We start from the raw sequence: 20,407 nt of genomic DNA on the forward strand, positions 1-20,407 counted from the left end.
CCTCCGACTCCCTAGTTCAAGCGATTCTCCTGCCTCAGCCTCCCGAGTAGCTGGGATTACAGGCATGCACCACCACACCCGGCTAGTTTTTGTATTTTTAGTAGAGACGGGGTTTCACCATGTTAGCCAGGATGGTCTCAATCTCCTGACCTTGTAATCTGCCTGTGCTGGCCTCTCAAAGTGCTGGGATTACAGGCATGAGCAAAGCACCCAACCAAGAGCCATTTAAAAAATATTTTTGTGTAAACTGTCTATTCATGTATTTCAGGCAGATTTTTAAAAGAACTACAAACTGCCTTCTCTAAACGAGGAGAGTCATTAAAACAAAAAAAATCAATGTTATACACAGATGATTAGACAAATTTGAAGAAAGAATATGTGAACTAATAGGAGGAAATTATCTAAAAGGTTGCAGAGGGATGAAAGATAGAAACTATGAAAAGGAGAGATTAAGAGACATGAGAGGGTCGAAAAGATATCTAACAGATGCTCCCAAAAAACAGAATAGAAAGGGCAAGAAGTAATATTCAAAGAGATAATGACTATGAATTTTCCTGAACTGACAAGGCACAGCAATCTTCAGATTCGGGAAGCAAGACAAATCCTGAGCAGGATAAATAAAAATAAATCCAGACAAATAATAACACAGTGATCTGCAGAACACCAAAGTTAAAGCAATTAAGAAAAAACTCCAAACAAAGCAATGCTTATGATGTACATTTTGCTCACTAGACGACAGTTTAAGTAGTATGTCTAATTTTGGAAGCAGACCTCTTAAGGATTAGAAATGAAAAACAGTTATCTTGTACGTAAATAATGGTTGAATTGTAGTGACTTCCTGGAATGCTATGTCGAAAAATAATCTAAGACCATAGTTTGATTCAGTGAAGAGAAAAAAAATCCATTATCTATTGGGAATGTCTGATATGAACACAAGAGAGGTGATTTGTAGCATTTATACTGTATCTACCATTCTATTTCTAGAGGGAATTGAAAATACAATTATTAAAACAGATACAGGAATCAGCTTTCATCTTCAGCCCTATTTTCTATAAATTCCCAATCAAAACCTCTATCTTCAGTTAGTCCAAGCTTGAATAACCCATGAACAAGTTGTATTAAGTTTCTCCTTGCTGTTCTGCTTGAACTGAATGAGTACATGTTTTGCACTATCTTGTAAAACAAATTTTAGCAAGGTACACGGTCATCCAGGTAGACTAAAATTGCCACTTTCCTGGCAGCAGGTAGATTTGGACATAGGACTATGTTATAGTCACATGATATGAAGGAAATAATAAATGCATCTTCCAGATCAAGTCCTTTACAAACTTCTTACATTCTATTTCTTCTCTTTGTCCTTTCCCTGGAGCTGAAATGCAGATGTGATCCTGGTACACTAGCTTCAATCATGCAGACGAGGGAACAATACTCTAGAAAATGGCAGAGCAATAAGATGGAAGGAACTGGAGACTCTGTACAAGTTAGTGAAGAGGTACATAGGTGACTTTCTCTCTGCTACATGAGAAAGAAAGACAGGAAAAAACCCACCTGACCCATACTATCATATTCTTACAACCCCTGAAATTTTAGGTCTCTCTGTCTCAACAGTTTAGTCTCTACCCTGACTGATTCAGATTGCCTTCTATCTCTCAGAGACTCACAATCAAACTTTCATTCATCTCCTGTGTCTTCCCAATGTTGTAGGACAGGTAAGCTGTACCACAAAATGTGACAAATTAATCAATAAGGCCATGTGTATTTTATAATGATTAGTAATGTCTTCTTAAGAGTGGGGCCCTATGATCAGCAGCCTCTAAGACGGCCCACAGTGATCTCCACTTTCTGGTTTTATGCCTGTGTAATCCCTATCCCTGCCCTGCTGAGTGTGGGCTATCCCTTGTAATTCACTTCTAAAGAACAAAATATGGCAAAGTGATTCTGTGATTAGGTTATAAAGAGATTTGGCTTCAGTCTTGAATGGTTGCTCTCACTCTCACCAGCTGCTGTGTTGTGAGACACTCTATGGAGAGATCCACATGCCAAGGAAGTTAAGGCTTCTAGTGAATAGCTAGAGAGAAACTGAATCCCTGAGTCTAACAAACCAAAAGGAACTGAACCCTGTCAACACCCATGTGAGTAAGCCTGGAGGCAAATTTCCCCTACATTCGAGCCTTCACATGAAACTGCAGCCCTGTCTGACATCATGATTGCAGGCTTGTAGAGACTTTGAGGCAGAGGCACCCAGATAAGCTGCATCTAAATTTCTCATCCATAAAACCATGAAATAATAAGTATTGTTTTAAGCTTCTACATTTTGAGGTTAATTTGTCATGCAGCAACAGATTGGCTAATATGGAACCACATTTCATGTTCTTGCTATAGTATATAGCACAGTGCCATGTGCCTAGCAGGTATTCAAACAATGTGTTAGTTAATATTGCTCTAGAAATACTAAATCATAAACAGTACTTGAAAGTGAAATTTTCCCATTGGTCACATTATGTAACTACTGGCGATACAAATTCCCATAAGGAGGGAGCCTCTGAAAGATCTAATCAATCTTGAGAAATGTGAATAGAAAAATTTAATCTTAAGATTAAATTTAATTAGGATTAGTTTAGAAGGAATTTATCAGTTAAAGGTATGGGCTTTAGAATCAGGCAGACTTGATTCTGAATTCGAGATCTACCGGTTATCAACATTTGCATTATAAATATACACATAAAATAAGAGTTATTTCACAAATACACTGTCTGACCAGAACCACAGAGCTAATAATCCATGTTACTACCAAAGGGAAATATACAAAGGAGGATATTTGGATAACATATTCATATCAAAGAAAACTGTTTTAACATACAAATAGAAAAGTTTTTGAAGTTACATATATATATATACACACACACACACACATATAAAAAGATTTTTGAAGTTATATATATATATATATACACATATATGTATATATATATCTACACACACACACATACACCTCACACAGAAATTTAAAAAAATTGTACAGATTAGTTTGATAGGCAAACTATTTGGAGGGAAAGCTTGACTATATCAGACCAAAGAGATGTTACTATATTACCTGTCTTATCGTGTCACCTTCCTGATTACTAACTGTAATCATTTTATCTTCACCACCTAAAGCAAGCAGATTTTCTGCATTCCAACATCCACAAGTGATTCTCTTAGTATGTTTTCCTGAAAAAGAGATGGTTTTTGTACAGACATGTGGATTTCTCAAAGAAAAAAATCTGTGACGCCAATCAGAATATACCAAGAGATTAAAAAGACAAGAATTTAGAATCTCATCAAAGCAGTTAATGTCTGAGCAATCTTATTTAAAACAGTTTATTACCAAGGTGTCGATCAAAATAATGGCATATAAAGACAATACTGTTTTCCAAATGTTTATCTGGATATAAGCACAGGCCCTAATGTAAAAAGATATTCTGCTCCTTGACAAGTTTTGTTTATTTACTGTATAACCAAACCTACAAAGATAATGTCTTTTTTTTTTTTTTTTTTGAGACAGGATCTGGCTCTGTCACCCAGGCTGGAGTGCAGTGGTGTGATCTCAGCTCATTGCAACCTCTGCTTCCCAAGCTCAAGCCATACTCCCAACTCAGCCTCCCAAGTAGCTGGGACTACAGGCACATGCTACCACACCTGGCTAATTTTTTTTTTTTTTTTGAGAGGGAGTCTCATTCTGTTGCCCAGGCTGGAGTGCAGTGTTGTGATCTTGGCTCATTGCAACCTTCACCTCCCAGGTTCAAGCGATACTCCTGCCTAAGCCTCCCAAGTAGCTGGGATTACTGGGGCATACTACCACATCTGGCTAATTTTTGTATTTTTAGTAAAGACAGGGTTTCACCATGTTGGCCAGGCTAGTCTTGAGCTCCCAACCTCGGGTGATCTGCCACCCCCTGGCCTCCCAAAGTGTTGGGAGCCACCACACCTGGTGTTTTTGTATTTTTTGTAGAGATGTGGTTTCACTTTGTTGCATAAGTTGGTCTTCAACTCCTGAGATCAAGCAATCTGCCCACCCTGGCCTCCCAGGGTGCTGGGATTACAGGTGTGAGCCACCATGCCTGGCTCCAAAGATAATGTCTTAAAAGAAGTAAATCCCAAAACAGTGAAGTTAATTTTACTTATATTCAGTTTGATGGTATGATAGACCTTTGACCTAAGCAGATTTAACATTCACAGTTTAACTGTTCATATATAACTAAAAGAGTTAGGGGGTACAGTGGCTCATGCCTATAATCCCAGCACTTTGGAAGGCTGAGGTGGGAGGACTGCATAAGCCCAGGAGTTCAAGACCAGCTTAGGCAAAATAGTGAGACTTTGTCTCTACAAAAATTAAAAAAAAAAAAAAATTAGCCAGGTCTGGTGGTGCACGCCTGTAGTCCCAGCTACTCAGGAAGCTGAGGTGGGAGGATCGCTTGAGCCTAGGAGATTGAAGTTGCAGTGAGCTGTAATCACACCACTGCACTCTAGCCTGGGTGACAGAGCAAGACCTTATCTCTCAGAAAAACAAAACGAGTAATAACTAAAAGATATAAAATAATTTATAATACTGATGTACCTGTATGAATGTACCCCAGCAAGACTTGTGTTAAGAACTGTGTAACTAAGCTAATGAGTAATGTCAGATAAGCATTAACTATTGGGAAGCTTTTTCATTAGGCCTTCTAGCCAGTGCAAAACTACATTTCTGGCTGGGCGCAGTGGCTCACACCTGTAATCCCAACACTTTATCAGGCCAAGGTGGGCAGATCACCTTAGGTCGGGAGTTCGAAACCAGCCTGACCAACATGGAAAAACTCCATCTCTACTAAAAATACAAAAAGTTAGCCAGGCATGGTGGCGTGTGCCTCTAATTCCAGCTACTTGGGAAGCTGAGGTAGGACAATCACTTGAACCTGGAAGGCAGAAGTTGCGGTGAGCTGAGATCATGCCACTGCACTCCAGCCTAGGCAACAAGAATGAAACTCTGTCTCAAAAACAAAAACCAAACAAACAACAACAACAACAAAAAACAGTATTTTTGGGGGGAAATCACATGCTGTTTAACACTATGAGCATTTTTGAATGTCTTGGGATAGATAAATCCTTGAGTTCCAAGGGTAATTCTACTAATTAGAATAGTTAAGTGTATAGATTCTGGAGCCAGACTGCCTAGCTTTGAATCTTAGCTCCACTACCTACTGAAAAAACCTTAGGTAAGTTACTTAACCTTCTTTTTTTTTTGAGATGGAGTCTCACTCTGTTGCCCAGCCTGGTGTGCACTGGTGTAATCTCGGCTCACTGCAGCTTCTGCCTCCTGGGTTTAAGCAAATCTCCTGCCTCAGCCCCCAAGTAGCTGGGATTATAGAAGCCCAATATCATGCCTGGTTAATTTTTTTGTATATTTTTTGTAGAGACAGGGTTTCACCATGTCGGCCAGGCTGGTCTCAAACTCCTGACCTCAAGTGATCCACCTGCCTTGGCCTTCCAAAATGCTGGAATTACTGGCATGAGCCACCATGCCCAGCCAAGCTTTCTATTTCTTACTCACTTCATCCATAAATTGGGAAAAATAGTAGGACTTCTTGTAGAGTTAAGGTTCAACTGAATTAAAGCACTGACCAAACTGCTAGGCACATGTGTAATGCTATCTAAGTGTCAGCTGTTTTAGCTGTTACTGAAAGCAGAGACCACATTCACTCTATTCTTCATAGAATCTAATACAGTACTTATGCAGAAAGCAGGTATTAAATAAAATGGTTAAGTGAGTAGACATTGAGCCAGGAGTTTGCCTGGTGTGTTAGAGGCTCAGAAAGGACAGTATGGTTGCAGCAGACAAATGAAGAGGGAAGAACGTGAGGTGAAGTCAGAGACGCTGCAAAGGCCAGATTATAGAAGATTTGTTCTGGCCATTTTAAGGCCTGTGGCTTTGATTCTGGGTGAGATGGAAACCACTGAAGAGTTCTGAGCACAGGGCTCATTCTGGCCTCTGGGTTGAAAAGATTCTATAGTGGGGCAAGAGTTGAAGTGGAGAGGCCAGTAAAGAGGAGACTGTAGAAATTAAGGTAGGAAATGTTTGAGACCACACCATGGTGGTAGCAGTAGAGGTGGTAAGACAGGCTGGATTCTGGAGATATTTTAAGATTGAGTCTGTAAGATTTTCTGATAAATTAGATGTGGAGAGTATGAGAAAGAAAAGAGTCAAGGATGGCCCTAAACCTTGGTCTAAAGATTTGGAAGAATATAATGTCAGCAACGGTGGAAAGAAAAGCTCAAGAGGGTTTTGGAGACACTAAATTTGGAGTGTTTTACTAGATACCTCATTGAAGATGTCGAGTAAGCAGTCGGATGTAGGAGTCTACACTGTGGAAGAGATATAAATTTGGGAGTTTTCAGGATACAGACAGTATTTCAAATCAGGAGACCAGAACACAAAAGTGAAGGAAATATTCAGAGAAGATCCTGGGGCTACAGAAGAGATTTTGCTGATCATAGATTATGGGACTTGGGTGTTATACTGGAACTGGGTGTCTAAAGAAATAGGCATCACAAAGGGGAAAAGACTATACAAAGACAAGTGGGAAGATGCCAAAGACAAACTTCTTTCTATACCCAAGAAAGGGAGAAGAAAATCTCTTCCTCCTCCTCCTCCTTATATATCTCAAGACTCTTTTGCTTCCAGTGCTCAGAAATCAAGTTAGTCTTAACATCAATAACAGTTAATAAACAAATTAATTTAAGGTTGATTTTTGTAACTTAAAAAATTTTAACTTTTCAAATAGTTCAATGACATTTAATGTTTAGTGATAGCACCAAGAATTAATGCTAAACATTAAAGAGATACATATATGTAAAAATAATTTGAAATGACTGTCTTCAATGGAAGGGCACTATCTCAAGTATCTGTGGGTACCACTATCTCCAGAGTCTAATTCCTTTATTAGCATTAAGTGATACTTTTCCTGGCCACCTGGATGCAATTAAGCCCATTAGGTTCTACCACTCATCATCATGATGTCACAATAATTGATAAGAATAGATGTTTCTTCTTGGGTATTCTGAGGGCAGATGCCAAGTGACCAGAAGTTGGGGGAATGAAAGAACAGAAACAAGGTCACACGAGGAACGCATAAAAACATCCTCTGGCTGCAAACTCTCAGGCAAACGGAACTCATAGTCCATACCTAGATTTAACTAGGATTTGGAGGGGGTGAGGGGTCAGAATTAGGAATCTTGATATAGTCTGTCTAAGCAGTAAGTGCTTTAATATGTCTACTATTTGGACTAAAATTACCACATATTGTAATGTAACTAAATTAACTAAAATTAATAACAAAAATAGCACATATTATCAATATGTGTTCATATGCATATGAGCTATTCCCTGTCCAGAGGTACAATCTGGGTGAGAAAAGACAAATGGAAGCCATGCTATTAATGTCCTGATGTCAAAGGCACAGGCCGACTTTAACTCAATCTATTCTATGTACCCCGGGACGTTCTTAGTAAGCAGTGAAGAGGGATCTTCATGTTTAGCTAAATTTAAGACCTCAGGGGGACATGGGGAGGGGGTTCATACTACAAAATTTCCCTTGCAAGATCAGGGAAATCCGAGGCAGCAGAATTTACATTTAGGTAAAGCATCTCAAATATTTAGCAGTGTTTCCAGCTGTCACCTACCAAGGACAGGAATCTTTCGAGATGTCTGACGATTATAAATAAGCAAATTTCCTTTAACAGTTCCAACAGCCAGGAAACTTCCAACTTTTGACCAAAGAAGGAAAGACATTTGATCCCTGTAACATTAAGATATAAATTACTAAACAATTCATGATCACAACCTCTAAACAGTCCTTTAAAAAAAGTATTCCATGGATAATTTTAACAACTACTTAGAAGCCAAAGTATAAAATACAACTTAATGCTTTAGGACAAAGATTAAATGCTACAGACATTTTGGAGATGCTATAGGATGATCTGAGGGTCATTTAGACTCAAAATACAAATGTATAATGAATGTAGACTTCAATTCAGTTATGATAGAACCTCAAAATTCATGACATCACCTATGAGATATTAATTTATTTATTAGTGATAGTTTTAGCTCTAAATGTGATTAAAAATATTAATGGATGGTGAAACCTCATGCTTTAAAAAAGTGGCATCCAATAACATAATACGTTAAAGGGGAAAAATCACTGCGAATTCATGACCTTAAAAAGGACGTATCTTTTCTAGCTCTGTCACTATTGAGAGTAGCTCAAAAGCAGGTAGAAAACACTTTTTTTGCTAGCTGGGTGCAGTGGTTCATGCCTGTAATCCCAGCACTTTGGGAGGCCGAGGTGGGCAGATCACCTGAGGTAGGGAGTTCAAGACCAGCCTGAACAACATGGAAAAAACCCTGTCTCTACTAAAAATACAAATTAGCCAGGTGTGGTGGTGCATGCCTGTAATCCCAGGTACTCGGGAGGCTAAGGTGGGACAATCGCTCGAACCTGGGAGGCAGAGGTTGTGGTGAGCAGAGATCATGCCATTGCACTCCAGCCTGAGCAACAAAAGCGAAACTCCAGCTCAAAAAAAAAACAAAAAAAAAAAACCACTTTTGCCCACCACCAGTTCTTACAGTTCTTTTATACATTCTAGGATTCAAAAGGTTGAAGTGTTATACAATTCTCTACCAAGGGGAAGCAGAACCTCTTGGAGAGTACCTCTTTCCATATATTGAGAAAAGAAATCACAATGAGTCAAGAACAGTGGTTCTCAAAATTTGAAATCAGAACCAGCAGCATTATCTGGGAACTTGTGAGAAATGCCAGTTCTCAGATCCCAGCCCAGACATACTGACTGAGGAACCCTGAAAGTGGGTCCCAGCTGCCTGTGTTTTAATAAGCCCTGCAGGAGATTCTGACGCACCTAAACTTTGAGCACCACGGACAGACCATGGGATGGTTTTCAGACAGCAATACTGCTTCCAGTAATGTTGAGGACAGTGATAAAAGGACAAAAGAGTAAGTTTAAAGAGGTTTCCTCTGGCTAAATTAGGAGAATTTGAGGATTAAAATTTACGTACTTCATTGATACAAGTTGAGTTTGTGAAAGGTTGTAAAACCATGATGTTACTTGGAAGAGAAAAACATGAAGTCTGTGGAAAAATCAGTTGTATAAGAGAAGCATAGAATGTTTAGTTAAAAACTAATTTTAATAAGCAAGGGAGTAGTAACATCAGGCTGCTAGGTTCTTCTATTAAGTTTCTACTTTACGAAAGATAAATATGCATTTTAGTCTTTTTTCCCTTGTTTCAAGTAGGTACATAGCTGCAATAATGTGCCTCTCAGATTTCCTTCTGTCTGCAGAAAGTATAACTGACCAAGAGCCCCAACTGCTAGCTTTGGAATCCATCACCTCAATGAACCAGGATGTGCTTTCTCATGCGCTGCTCCCAGATAACAACTGAGTGAGGGAGAGATAACTGCTGAGGCCCATTCCTGGGCAGGACTCCTTTGACAGGTAACTTTTGCCCAAAGACTCCCAACAGGCCTAGCTGAACTTTCTGAATTAGAACTGTGCTACAATTTAATGGGCTGGGCATAGTGGCTCACGCATGTAATCCTGGCACTTTGGGAGGTTGAGGTGGGAGGATCTGATCTGAGGTCAGGAGTTGGAAACCAGCCTGGCCAACATGGTGAAACCCCATCTCTACTAAAAATACAAAAATTAGCTGGGTGTGGTGGTGGGCACCTGTGGTCCCAGCTACTTAGGAGGCTGAGACAGGAGAATTGCATTCACCTGGGAGGCAGAGGTTGCAGCGAGCCAAGATCGTGCCACTGCACTCCAGCCTGGGCAACAGAGGGAGACTCCATCACGAACAAAGCAAAACAAAAACAAAAACCTGTGCTACACACAATTCAAGATGCTTCTACCCAAACTTACTTCTTCCCTGCTCTGATTTATAAGGGTCAGACATGCACTGTGGTCTGACAGCTCTTCCAGTCTCTTCTAACCTCTCTCTATTCCTTCACAGGCATTTCCTGTAATAAATCTCTTACACATTTAATCCTGTCTTGGAGACTTCTTCAAAGAAAATATGAATAAAAGTAATTTTGCATGAGCTAAAAATAGTATCAGAGAAAAGAACCGTATAACAAGAACAAGATCTGATCAGCAGCAGTGATCATATATAGGATAAACATTAGTCCGTTCAATAGTTTATCAGCACTGACGTCACACAACAACCAACGAGAAAGGAAGTGTTAAATATTGTGTTCTAAGAAGATCAAGAAATCAAATGTCCTCAAAAGAAGAGCTAACTGAACAAACTCCATCCCTCTTCTCTTAGGAGATAGGGCCCGCAGAAAGCCCTGCAGATTCCAATATGATACTAAAGCATATGTAAATTTCCAGTAACGCTACTGGATCAAGACAACGTATAACAATCACATGTATCTCTGGCCAAGCAAAATTTAAAGAATATATTCTCCTGGGGAAATACATAGGTTATAAAAAATCATAACCTATGTATAATGCATGGGCTTAAAATAATTTTATTAACATGACAACTGAAGGTCAATTTAAAAAGACATTGAGAAGGATGCCTAGTACTCAGGTCCAAATTGCCTTAGGAAAAGCAACCATGTTCTGTGATCCATCCAAGAATGAATTGGTTGGTGAAGCAGATGTTACATATAGGGACCCAAGTAAATGGTAGATGTTAGTAATTGCCATTAAAATAAAATTAAGGTTGCTTTACTGTTGATGTTCATATTTAATGTCTAAAGGACTTTTGTACATATAAAACCACACCCACTATTGTTTGTTCTTCATTCAAAGGCCAATCTGTTACACTAGTTAGTAAACCAAACAAATAAATACGGTGTTGTACTATTTAAGGTGTTCCAATCACCTGGAGGGCTTATTAAAACACAGGTAGCTGAGGGCCACTTTCAAGGTTCCTCAGTCAGTATGTCTGGGCGGGGATCTGAAAACTGGCATTTCTCACAAGTTCCCTATATGTATGTTTGGAAAGAAATGACTATATCCCAGTTACATAATTAAATGACTACTTCTGTTAAGTCTAGCCAGGAGTAGAGTAAATACTGCTATAATCTTAAAAGAGTATAAAAGCATATATAGGAAAAATTAATGAATTCAACTCTTTCAATTAAATGTAGCAGTTTAGTTAAGCGCCACCACAGTAAGTTTTGTGATAATTATATTTGGATAAGTTTTGTGTACTATTTAAGGTATCTGAAGTACTCAAAAGACTAACTTCAGATAAATTCTATAAATGGAAACTAAATTGCTTAAAAGCACTTATTTATTAAGGAATAACTGAACCTAGAGGAAGCAAGGTGGGTACAATAGAACCTTCTTAAATAAAAGTACTGAAGAAAAATTGATATTCAAAATTTCATTTGTTAACTAGCTAGTGTAACAGATTGGCCTTTGAATAAAGAACGAACAATAGTGGGTATGCTTTTGTATATACAAAAGTCCTTTAGACATTAAATATAAACATCAACAGTAAAGCAACCTTAATTTTATTTTAATGACAATTACAATAACATCTACCATTTACTTGGGTCTTAATTTCATGCCTGGCCATAACATAGATTTAAACATCACTACAATCCTGAGATGATGTGGAAAAACAGACACTGTAGGGAGATAGAGAGCTGGAGGCAGAGATGCAAGTCAGAAACACCCAGGGATTAATCATGCACTTTTCTCTGAGTGAGAACACGGCCTTACTGTTGCAGAATTTGGCTCAAGAACCAGTACTTGAAGTTTATTAAACATTCCCTTGAATGGAAGCACAGAGTGTATAAAATCTTTCTGAAAAGTGATGTAAACCCAAAGTGTAAGAGGACAGAGCAAGAAATGAAGATTCTTAGATTTAGGAAGACTCTACACTGGTAGATAGTATCTTCTGTAGCTACTTGCCTCAACAGCCACTTTGGAGGGTCAAAGGCACTGCACTCCCTTGCTTCTATTTGGTCCTGTTCTACGTGACCACCTTGCTTTCTCTGGGTTCTGTTATTTTTTAGTAAATAAACTGAAAACTTACAGTTTAAAACTCACAGCATGTATATGATCTCTTCCTCCCCACCTGAGGGGTACATGAAGCCGTGAAGCAGATGTTCTACCCATGCCATACAGATGAAGACACTGAGGTTTGGAGTGGGGTTAAGCAACTTGTCCAAGGTCAAAATGGTAAAGTTTTAGTTGGAAATACTGACAAGTTTTTCTTTTTCATATTGAAAACTGGTTTCTATTTGAGCAGGTATCTGTCATTTATTCTGTCTGCCCAAGATTTTTTTTTTCATTTGGGAACTCCCCTGGCCTTCACCTTTCCTTTCACTTGGTGGGAGTACCAATCCATGGCCCTGCCTACTGCACTCAGAAGGCTTTTGAGGATCTGAATGGGCTCTGGTGATGTAAAGGCACATACATGTTCTTTTCTCTGGCATGACTTGCTGTGAAGAATGACATACACTGATAGCTACCAGTAGTTGTGGGTGAGAAGCTGATTTAGAATGGAGTCAACATAGAGAAAAACAGAGCTGAGCGATGGAGAAAAAGTCTTCGTTGCACCATTCTAACTCCTAGATCCAGCCATGCCTACAGTCAAGCCCATCTCTGGATTTTCCCATATATATTTTGTCCCATCTCTGCACTTCTTAGTCTGTTCCACTGAAAGCAACTGTTTAAGAAGCTATTTATATTTCACAATTATAACAATTTCATTCTAATTGGGTCAAATTAACAGAAGGATTATATATACAATAATAAAATAATCTTTTTCTTTTATAAGAAAATAACTCAGTGAGGTATCTTTAAAATGAAAGTAGTAAAGAATCGTTAGCATCAAACCTACAAATATTCATGTCTCTAAGTGAAGCTTTAAAAATAAAAAAGGTATCTTACCGCATGCCACTGTCTAACTGGCTGGTCTTATTTGTGTTGGCATCCCAAAGATAAATGCAGCTAGATTTCTCAGCAATCACTGCTAGGATGTCTCCGTCTTTATCCCAATCCATGGCAACACAGATGCTTTTTAAAAAGAGACCAAAATATCACTAAACATTTTTTAAAAGTACAATTGCTATTTGTGACTTTTGTCTATAACAAGACTATTCAATGTATTTTGAACAGATAAACTCTGTAAAATGAGAACTACAACTTACTATTCACTGCATGGGTAATACTAACTTCAATTTTTTGCAGTTGTTGAGGGGATGGAAAAATTTTAAATTTTACTTTTAATACCATTTTCATATGTTACATTAAACTGAACTATGTTTAAGTTAGTTTTCTTAAATCTTATAAAGAAACTGCCTTTTGATAAAACAAACTCATCAAGCACCTTTCCCTCTTTCCCACCTTCTTTCCCTCAAGTTTTGAAAGATTATTTTAGATTGACAGAGAGGAAAAGAAGGCATTAATAATGAACAAAGTTACACCCTAGGCATAGTGGCTCACACTTGTAAACCCAGCACTTAGGGAGGTCAAGGCAGGAGGACTGCTTGAACCCAGGAGTTTAAGAGGAGCCTGGCCAAAATGGCAAGATGGGAAACTCTTTAAAAAAAAAAAAAAATGAGCTGGATGTGGTGGTATGCACATGTTACTAAGCTACTCAGGATGCTAAAGTGGGAGGATAACTGGAGCCTGGGCAAGGCTGCAATGAGCCATATTTGTGTTTGGGAGACAGAGTGAGACCCTGTTTCAAAAAAATAAAAGAAAAGAAGCAAAGTTATAGCTAGATAAATTGAGTTGGGTAGATTGTAAAAAAAAGGGAAATACTGAATTCCAAAGTGGTAAATAAGAATCCTTCCTTCCTTCCTTCCTTCCTTCCTTCCTTCCTTCCTTCCTTCCTTCCTCCCTCCCTCCCTCCCTCCCTCCCTCCCTCCCTCCCTCCCTTCCTTCCTTCCTGGCTAGAGTGCCGTGGTAGGATTATAATTCGCTATATCCTCAAACTCCTGGGCTCAAGTGATTACAGTTCGCTATAACCTCAAATTCCTGGGCTTCAGTGAGCCTTCTGCCTCAGCCTCCCAAAATACTGGGATTTCAGGTGTGAGTCCCTGTTCTTGGCCATTATTATTATTATTTTTTTTTTTAATTGATGGAGTTTTGTACTTGTTGCCCAGGCTGGAGTGCAATGGCACAATCTTGACTCACTGCAACCTCCGCCTCCTGGGTTCAAGCAAATCTCCTGCCTTGGCCTCTCAAGTAGCTGGGATTACAGGCATGCGCCACCATACCTGGATAATTTTGTATTTTTAGTAGAGATGGGGTTTCACCATGTTGGTCAGGCTGGTCTTGAACTCCTGACCTCAGGTGATCCACCTGCGTCAGCCTCCCAAAGTGCTGGGATTACAGGTGTGAAGCACCGTGCCTGGCCCCCGCCATTATTTTCATTTATATCTTGGCGAAAAATAAGGAGAGTAATTTGATTAAGTTAACAACATAGTTATATATAGGAAATGGTCTATTTAACATGATTCTTGCTATTATTCCAAAATGTGTATTATAAAAACTTTACACATTCTTAATCCTTAATAAGAATATTTACCTTTTCGTCTCTGATGCCATTTTTCATTTAGAGACACTTGCTTCTTGGGCATCAGCTAACCCATAGTTTGATTTATATTAAGGACAGTTGGGAATTACTTTAATTATTTTATTATTCAAAATGTTGAAATATGTTTTAGGATCTTCATTTTCTAAAATAGATTCAGAGATTTAGGGAGTATGGAAGAGGGAGAAGCTTTCAAATTATTGATAAAATGATCTGCTAATTAAAGATTGTGTCTCTAACAGCATTTTCTTTGTCTAGGGCTCCTCTGTCAGTTAAATCCCACCGTTCTGAACACAGCAAAGCAATCCAGCAGACACGAGGCCGTTACGTAACAAATAGATGCCACCAAGATCATGCAATAAAGCTCACACAATTGACTCAAAGACGCTTCTTACTTTAAAAAAGGCATTCGCCTTTTTTAAATTTCACATATAATTATAGCTTCTTTGACCTCAGTTTCCAGGAACATAGAAACCAGAAGCCATAATTAAGAGAGTTAATGGAAAATGCCAAAATGATGGCATTAGGTGGGTGGGGCTGGGCAGGAGGTAGGAAAGGTTATTAGAGACTGAGTGAAGTAAAACCTGATTTTCAAAACTGGTCAATAAACTACAAAAAGCTTACATGAATTGTAAAAGCACCGCAGCATAAGTCAGTTTAGGGGAGGACCTCTATCCATCTTAATAACCACTGAGACTATCAGTAGAATAACTAATATAGGTAGTGATTACACTGAATCATTAAAAATGCTTCAATTATGCTTAGTATAATCTAGAATGATTTCCTGAAAATTGATAAAATCTTTACCCTTTACAAAGTTATGCAAAAAGTAAGGGTTTTTCAACAATTTATTAGAGATGAAAAACTAAAGTAGATAATAGGTTTATCTTATCTGCCTATACATACACTAAGATTTGTTTATAATTTAAAAGAATCCCTTCCTGTGGACTCAATGCTTTCACATGGTCTGACTTAAAATCTTGCCTTAAGGCTTCTCTGTGAGTATTTATAGATAGAATAAATAAATGGGTGTTTATAGATAGAAACTTTAATTCATAAACCAGATCTCTATATATTCCACAACTACTTATGCATAAAAAATTCCCTTTGCAAATGGAAAAAGCAAAAGATTCTATTTGACTATAATTTTAAGGCAGTATTTTTTAAATCTTTTAGGCAACAAAGCTTGACAGGTTTTTTAATCTACTTCTGTACTTACCCAGGTAAGTTAATTTCACTTCTTTTTTGACCATGGCGATCAAAGATTTTCACAATATGATCAGCTCTGAAAGCAATTGGAACATAAAGATATGATTTAAAATTTTTTTATTTTGGGGAATGGAGTCTCCCACCGTCACTCAGGCTGCAGTGGTACCATCTCGGCTCACATCAACTTCTGCCTCCCAGGTTCAAGCAATTATCCTGCATCAACCTCCCAAGTAGCTGGGATTACAGGCACCTGCTACCACACCTGGCTAATTTTTGTATCTTTGTAGAGATAGGGTTTCACCAGGTTGGCCAGGCTGGTCTCAAACTCCTGGCCTCAAGTGATCCGCCTGTCTTGGCCTCCCCCTAAATGTTTCTTTCATTTATCTCTCGGATGGCATATAAAGGTGCCATCCAAGTGATTTCAGTGTTTTCTCCTGATAGTTTCATAATTTGTATCTAAAAAGTTACTACCAGAGAAAAGGTTCTATGACCTTTGTTGTTAATGGAGATGAATATATTCCTTTTCCTACCATACGACTGTTACACAAAAACTTTTACTGAGGCCAGGTTCACTTGAACCTGGGAGGCAGAGGTTGCAGTAAGCTTAGATTGGGCAACAAAGCTAGACTCCGTCTTTAAAAAAAAGTAACTTTTACTGAGTAGATGGTGTTGTTACATGGGCATACAACCATTGTTTAAAACATTCATTGGTTTCTTACCCTGTTACTGCAAGGTAGTTTCCCGATGTTTTTTGCCAGGCAAACTGTATTGGTGCACCAAGCCAAGTCTTTTCTAGCAGTGAGAAAACACGCTGAAAAATAAACACAATTTTTAGTATTTTCAAAACACACAATCAAGTGTTGATCAGAAAAGACATCAAAACATGGCCATAAAAACAATCAGATTCAGGATGGTGAGGATTATGTTAGAGCTTAACCAGAAGTTAACAACGAAACAAATGAAACAAAATCAAACAACCAAGCAGCCAAACATACACAACTACTAGGTAAATTATAGCCCTCAAGATATAGGAGAGCCTTTATTGTAAAATTTTTTGGCTTTTTAATGTTTCTGAATGTTAATTTTATAAAAATGTGTAATTTTAGTGTTTTGTAGATGTTAAAGATTAAAATAATTGAAGCCTGAATTTAGTTAATTATCTGTGGCATGGATTCCTGGTGATTAAACCAGACAAAAATTCCTATCTTAAACATGATAAAAATACAAAATATCTTACTCCTTTCAACATTATTTTCTTGCATTAGTTTCATTAGTTATATTTACATAATCAGTAAGTGTTTAACCTGGCTACTGGGTGAACAGTGTTATCAAATCAAACTCTTTGTGTTCATTGAAACGATCTAGAAACGCGATCTCCAATATGGAGGCTACAAATATAAGCAATCCAAACTTTGCTCATAAATAATCCAAACTTAGCTATGCTATAAATCAAAAACATGTATCAGATTTCAGGAACGAAAAGAGAATGTAAACTATCTCATTGATAATTTTTATATTGATTACATGTTGAAATAACATTTTTGATACACTGGGTAAGATAAAATATATTATTAAAACGAATTTTACCTGTTTTCTTAAAAAGATTTTAATAGCCACTAAAAATATGAAATTACATTGGCTCACTACATTTATAGTACACAGTGTTGATCTAGAACATTTAGGAATATGAGTTTGGGTGAAAGAATTTAGATTTTAGTATTAGATTAAATTATAGATTAAGCAACGATGCACCTATCTAGGCATATAAGTTTAGATAATATTACATGAGACTTAGTCTGTGCGGCAACAGAAAACTCTTCTAATGCTCAAAATTAAATACAGCCTGGCCAACATGGCAAAACCTCGTCTCGACCAAAAATGCAAAAAAATTGGCTGAGCATCGTGGGGCGTGCCTGTAATACCAGCTACTCGGGAGGCTGAGGCATAAGCATTCCTTGAACCCGGGAGGCGGAGGTTGCAATAAACCGAGCCACTGCACTCCAGCCTGGGCTTTAAGTCAGTTGCTTAAATTGTCTCCAGCAAAAAATTTTCAACTGTAAATCACAAATAATATCTCTTCACTTCTAGTATTTCATAAATTGTAAAGAGCTTTAGAAATAGAAATGGGAGTTATGATTACTGGTCCATCAATTCCAATTTCCACACTAATAGTCATGAAGAAGCATGAGGACGTCTAAAATAATTTTATTTTTTTATTTTTATTTTTAAGATGGAGTATTGCTCTGTGCAGTGGCGCGATCTCCGCTCACTGCAACCTCCGGCTCCCAGGTTCAAGTGATTCTCCTGCCTCAGCCACCAGAGTAGCTGGGACTACAGACACGCGCCACCACACCCAGCTAATTTTTGTATTTTTAACAGAGACGGGGTTTCACCTTGTTGGTCAGGATGGTCTCGATCTTGTGATCTGTCCTCGTGATCCGCCCACCTCAGCCTCCCAAAGTGCTGGATTACAGGCATGAGCCACCGCGCCTGGCCTGAGGACGTCCAAAACAATTTTAAAATTAAGACTTCCATTTCTTTGCCAGAGCAGAGCAAGGGAGCACTGCTGTGATAAATCACAAAGTGGGGTGGACAAGAAGCCCGAGCCTAGAAACCGTGCGTGCAGAGGATGAGGCACATGAGAGTGAGACATCCGTGTGCGGGTGCAGATTTCTCGTCAATAATGTAAACTCGCTAGCAGGTGATTGGACTGGTCACAGGCAATGCAATTTGAGATAAGTCTTTGGAAGGCTTTTCATTCTTTTTAGGGCGCTGGGCAGCTGCGCGGTTTGCCAGAGGTTTAGCCCCAAGAAATGAGGTAGTTCGTGACACCGGATCCAGCCAACTTCGCCGCTACCCTCCAAATGCGTTCAATCGACCCGTTCTTTCCGAGTGCGAAGCTGGGGTATCTTTAGATCCAGTCCGCTCATTTAGGCTAGGGAGGGGTTTCCACTTTCCGCACCGCTTCTGCGGGGTCTGCAGTCCCAAAACTGAGAGGCCTCTCTCTCCGCCCTTTCCTTTCCTATTTTCTTCCCTTTCCTTCGTCCCTTCAACTTCGCCCCCGCCCTCTCTGGTCGCTTCGTTCTCTTCCCCGTTTCCAACAAACTCGGGAGGAGGGAGAAGGACAGAGATCCTCTTTTAAAAGAGACCAAGGGACAGTGGTCGTGTTTTCCCGCCCCCCGCCCCCCGCCCCCCGAGGATTTGTTAGTTATTTACCTTCATCTCCGGGTTCCAGCCGCTACGTGAACTGTGGAGTACGCAGGCGCACCGGGTCTTCATCAAGCAGGCTACCGCGTTCCCGTCACCCAGGAGACCGCGCGAGCAGCAACCTATCAGCGAGCGCCAACTGAAAGGCCGTGCCTTGCGGGGCTGGGCCAAGAGCACCGCCCTCTGAAAGGTGGTCTCGAGGCGGAATGTGGAATCACGTGACACGGGAGACGCTAAGCCCCGGGAAGTTGGGCATCGCGATGCCTGGCTGAGCCTCGGCTTCCTGACTGGCTCTGATTGGATGAGACCCTGAGATTCTTTTGGGGGAGGCGGGCTTTGTGAGCCCTTAAAGGCGCGTGCGTGTTTTGGACCGCGATGACCAACCTGTCAGTGGTGGTAAAAGGGTGCGCGAGAAGCGGAAGGGAGAAAAGACCCAGAATGTTGGATTAAAGGAGGCGGGCTGAAATTGACTTATGGGCCAAATAATTCTACACAGTCTACGCGAAGAGGGATTTGACGAGCTCAAGTGTATCTTTTTTTCTTCCAGGTTTCTGGGATAGAAGGAATGAGGCATAAGAGGTACAGTAGTTTATTTCAAGGTAGAGTTCAGTTTCACCAAAATCTTTTTTTCCCTTCAATTTCAACAAAATGTGCTAGCTAACGGGGGCAGGAAAAATGAGCTCCAATAGTTTTCCTTTAGAGTTTGGACTTGGCAGCTTCTCCCCAAGTATAATGAATGCCCAGTCGTATGGTATTTGTGCTGCCTTATTTATAGCATGAAAGTGCTTTCTTTTGCCCAAGCGTCTGAAAGTGTTGAAACAATCTATCTTATTGGCTTTCTTTTCGACATCAGGTAGGAATCTGATTGGCTTAGAGAAAGTTAATGATTTGAAATAACTAATGATGGATGTTTGCAATCTTAAGTAGGGTACTGTGCGCTTGCACTGGGGTTTTCAGTTATGTTACAGGACAGGGGTCCGGATTCAGACCCCAAGAGAGGGTTCTTGGATCGCGCACGGGAAAGAATTCAGGGCAAGTTCTCAGTGGAGAGTAAAACCAAGTTTATTAAGAAAGGAAAGCTACTCCAGACAGAGTAGGACATTACTGAAATTAAGAGGAGGAATGCATCCGCCCTAGGTACGGTGGTTGTATATATGGGGAGATGTGCTCTGCTACAAGGGTTTGTGATAAAGGATTAATTTTCTTAACTATTTTGCAAGAATCAATATTATCTTTAAAGCAAAGTTATGAATGCCTTTGTTCTCCAGATATCGGGATATCTGGGCACCCCCAGGTCTGGGTCTGTTTTAGTAAACATTATTAATTTGTTCCCTTAACTGTAAACATCTAGAGGCTAGGAATGCCAACCTTTCTGAGAATGCAGCCCAGCAAGTCACA

The 20,407-nt window shown here is 39.4% G+C and overlaps 1 protein-coding gene and 2 long non-coding RNA genes across 8 annotated transcripts in view; 2 read left to right on the forward strand and 1 right to left on the reverse strand.

Moving 5' to 3' along the window:
• The window catches only part of WDR19 (WD repeat domain 19), a 109,502-nt gene extending 90,451 nt beyond the window's left edge, over positions 1–19,051 (reverse strand). For 2 of the 5 annotated variants that reach the window (XR_013533140.1, XM_002745909.5), the window contains exons 1-6: positions 19,019–19,051; positions 16,522–16,613; positions 15,813–15,878; positions 12,943–13,068; positions 7,699–7,814; positions 3,095–3,210 (exon numbers count right to left, since the gene is read on the reverse strand). Coding sequence is in view for 2 of the 5 variants with exons in the window: in XM_002745909.5 (XP_002745955.4) it covers positions 3,095–3,210; positions 7,699–7,814; positions 12,943–13,068; positions 15,813–15,878; positions 16,522–16,613; positions 19,019–19,024 (522 nt within the window). In the remaining 3 variants the exon portion in view is untranslated. The remainder of the gene's footprint in view (positions 1–3,094; positions 3,211–7,698; positions 7,815–12,942; positions 13,069–15,812; positions 15,879–16,521; positions 16,614–19,018) is intronic. The other 3 variants (XM_078367375.1, XM_078367376.1, XM_078367377.1) reach the window with 3 other exon arrangements.
• On the forward strand, positions 7,085–10,153 carry LOC118152321 (uncharacterized). The gene is made up of 4 exons (XR_004740987.3): positions 7,085–7,178; positions 8,909–9,026; positions 9,372–9,525; positions 10,040–10,153. It is a non-coding gene; the product is annotated as an uncharacterized LOC118152321 (long non-coding RNA).
• A 332-nt stretch (positions 19,052–19,383) lies between the features above and the next one.
• LOC144581826 (uncharacterized) overlaps positions 19,384–20,407 on the forward strand; it is a 119,923-nt gene continuing 118,899 nt past the window's right edge. For both annotated transcript variants that reach the window (XR_013533142.1, XR_013533143.1), the window contains exon 1: positions 19,384–19,588. This is a non-coding gene — a long non-coding RNA (uncharacterized LOC144581826). The remainder of the gene's footprint in view (positions 19,589–20,407) is intronic.

Source organism: Callithrix jacchus, chromosome 3 (assembly GCF_049354715.1).
Source record: "Callithrix jacchus isolate 240 chromosome 3, calJac240_pri, whole genome shotgun sequence".
In the NCBI taxonomy this organism is placed as follows: domain Eukaryota; kingdom Metazoa; phylum Chordata; class Mammalia; order Primates; family Cebidae; genus Callithrix; species Callithrix jacchus.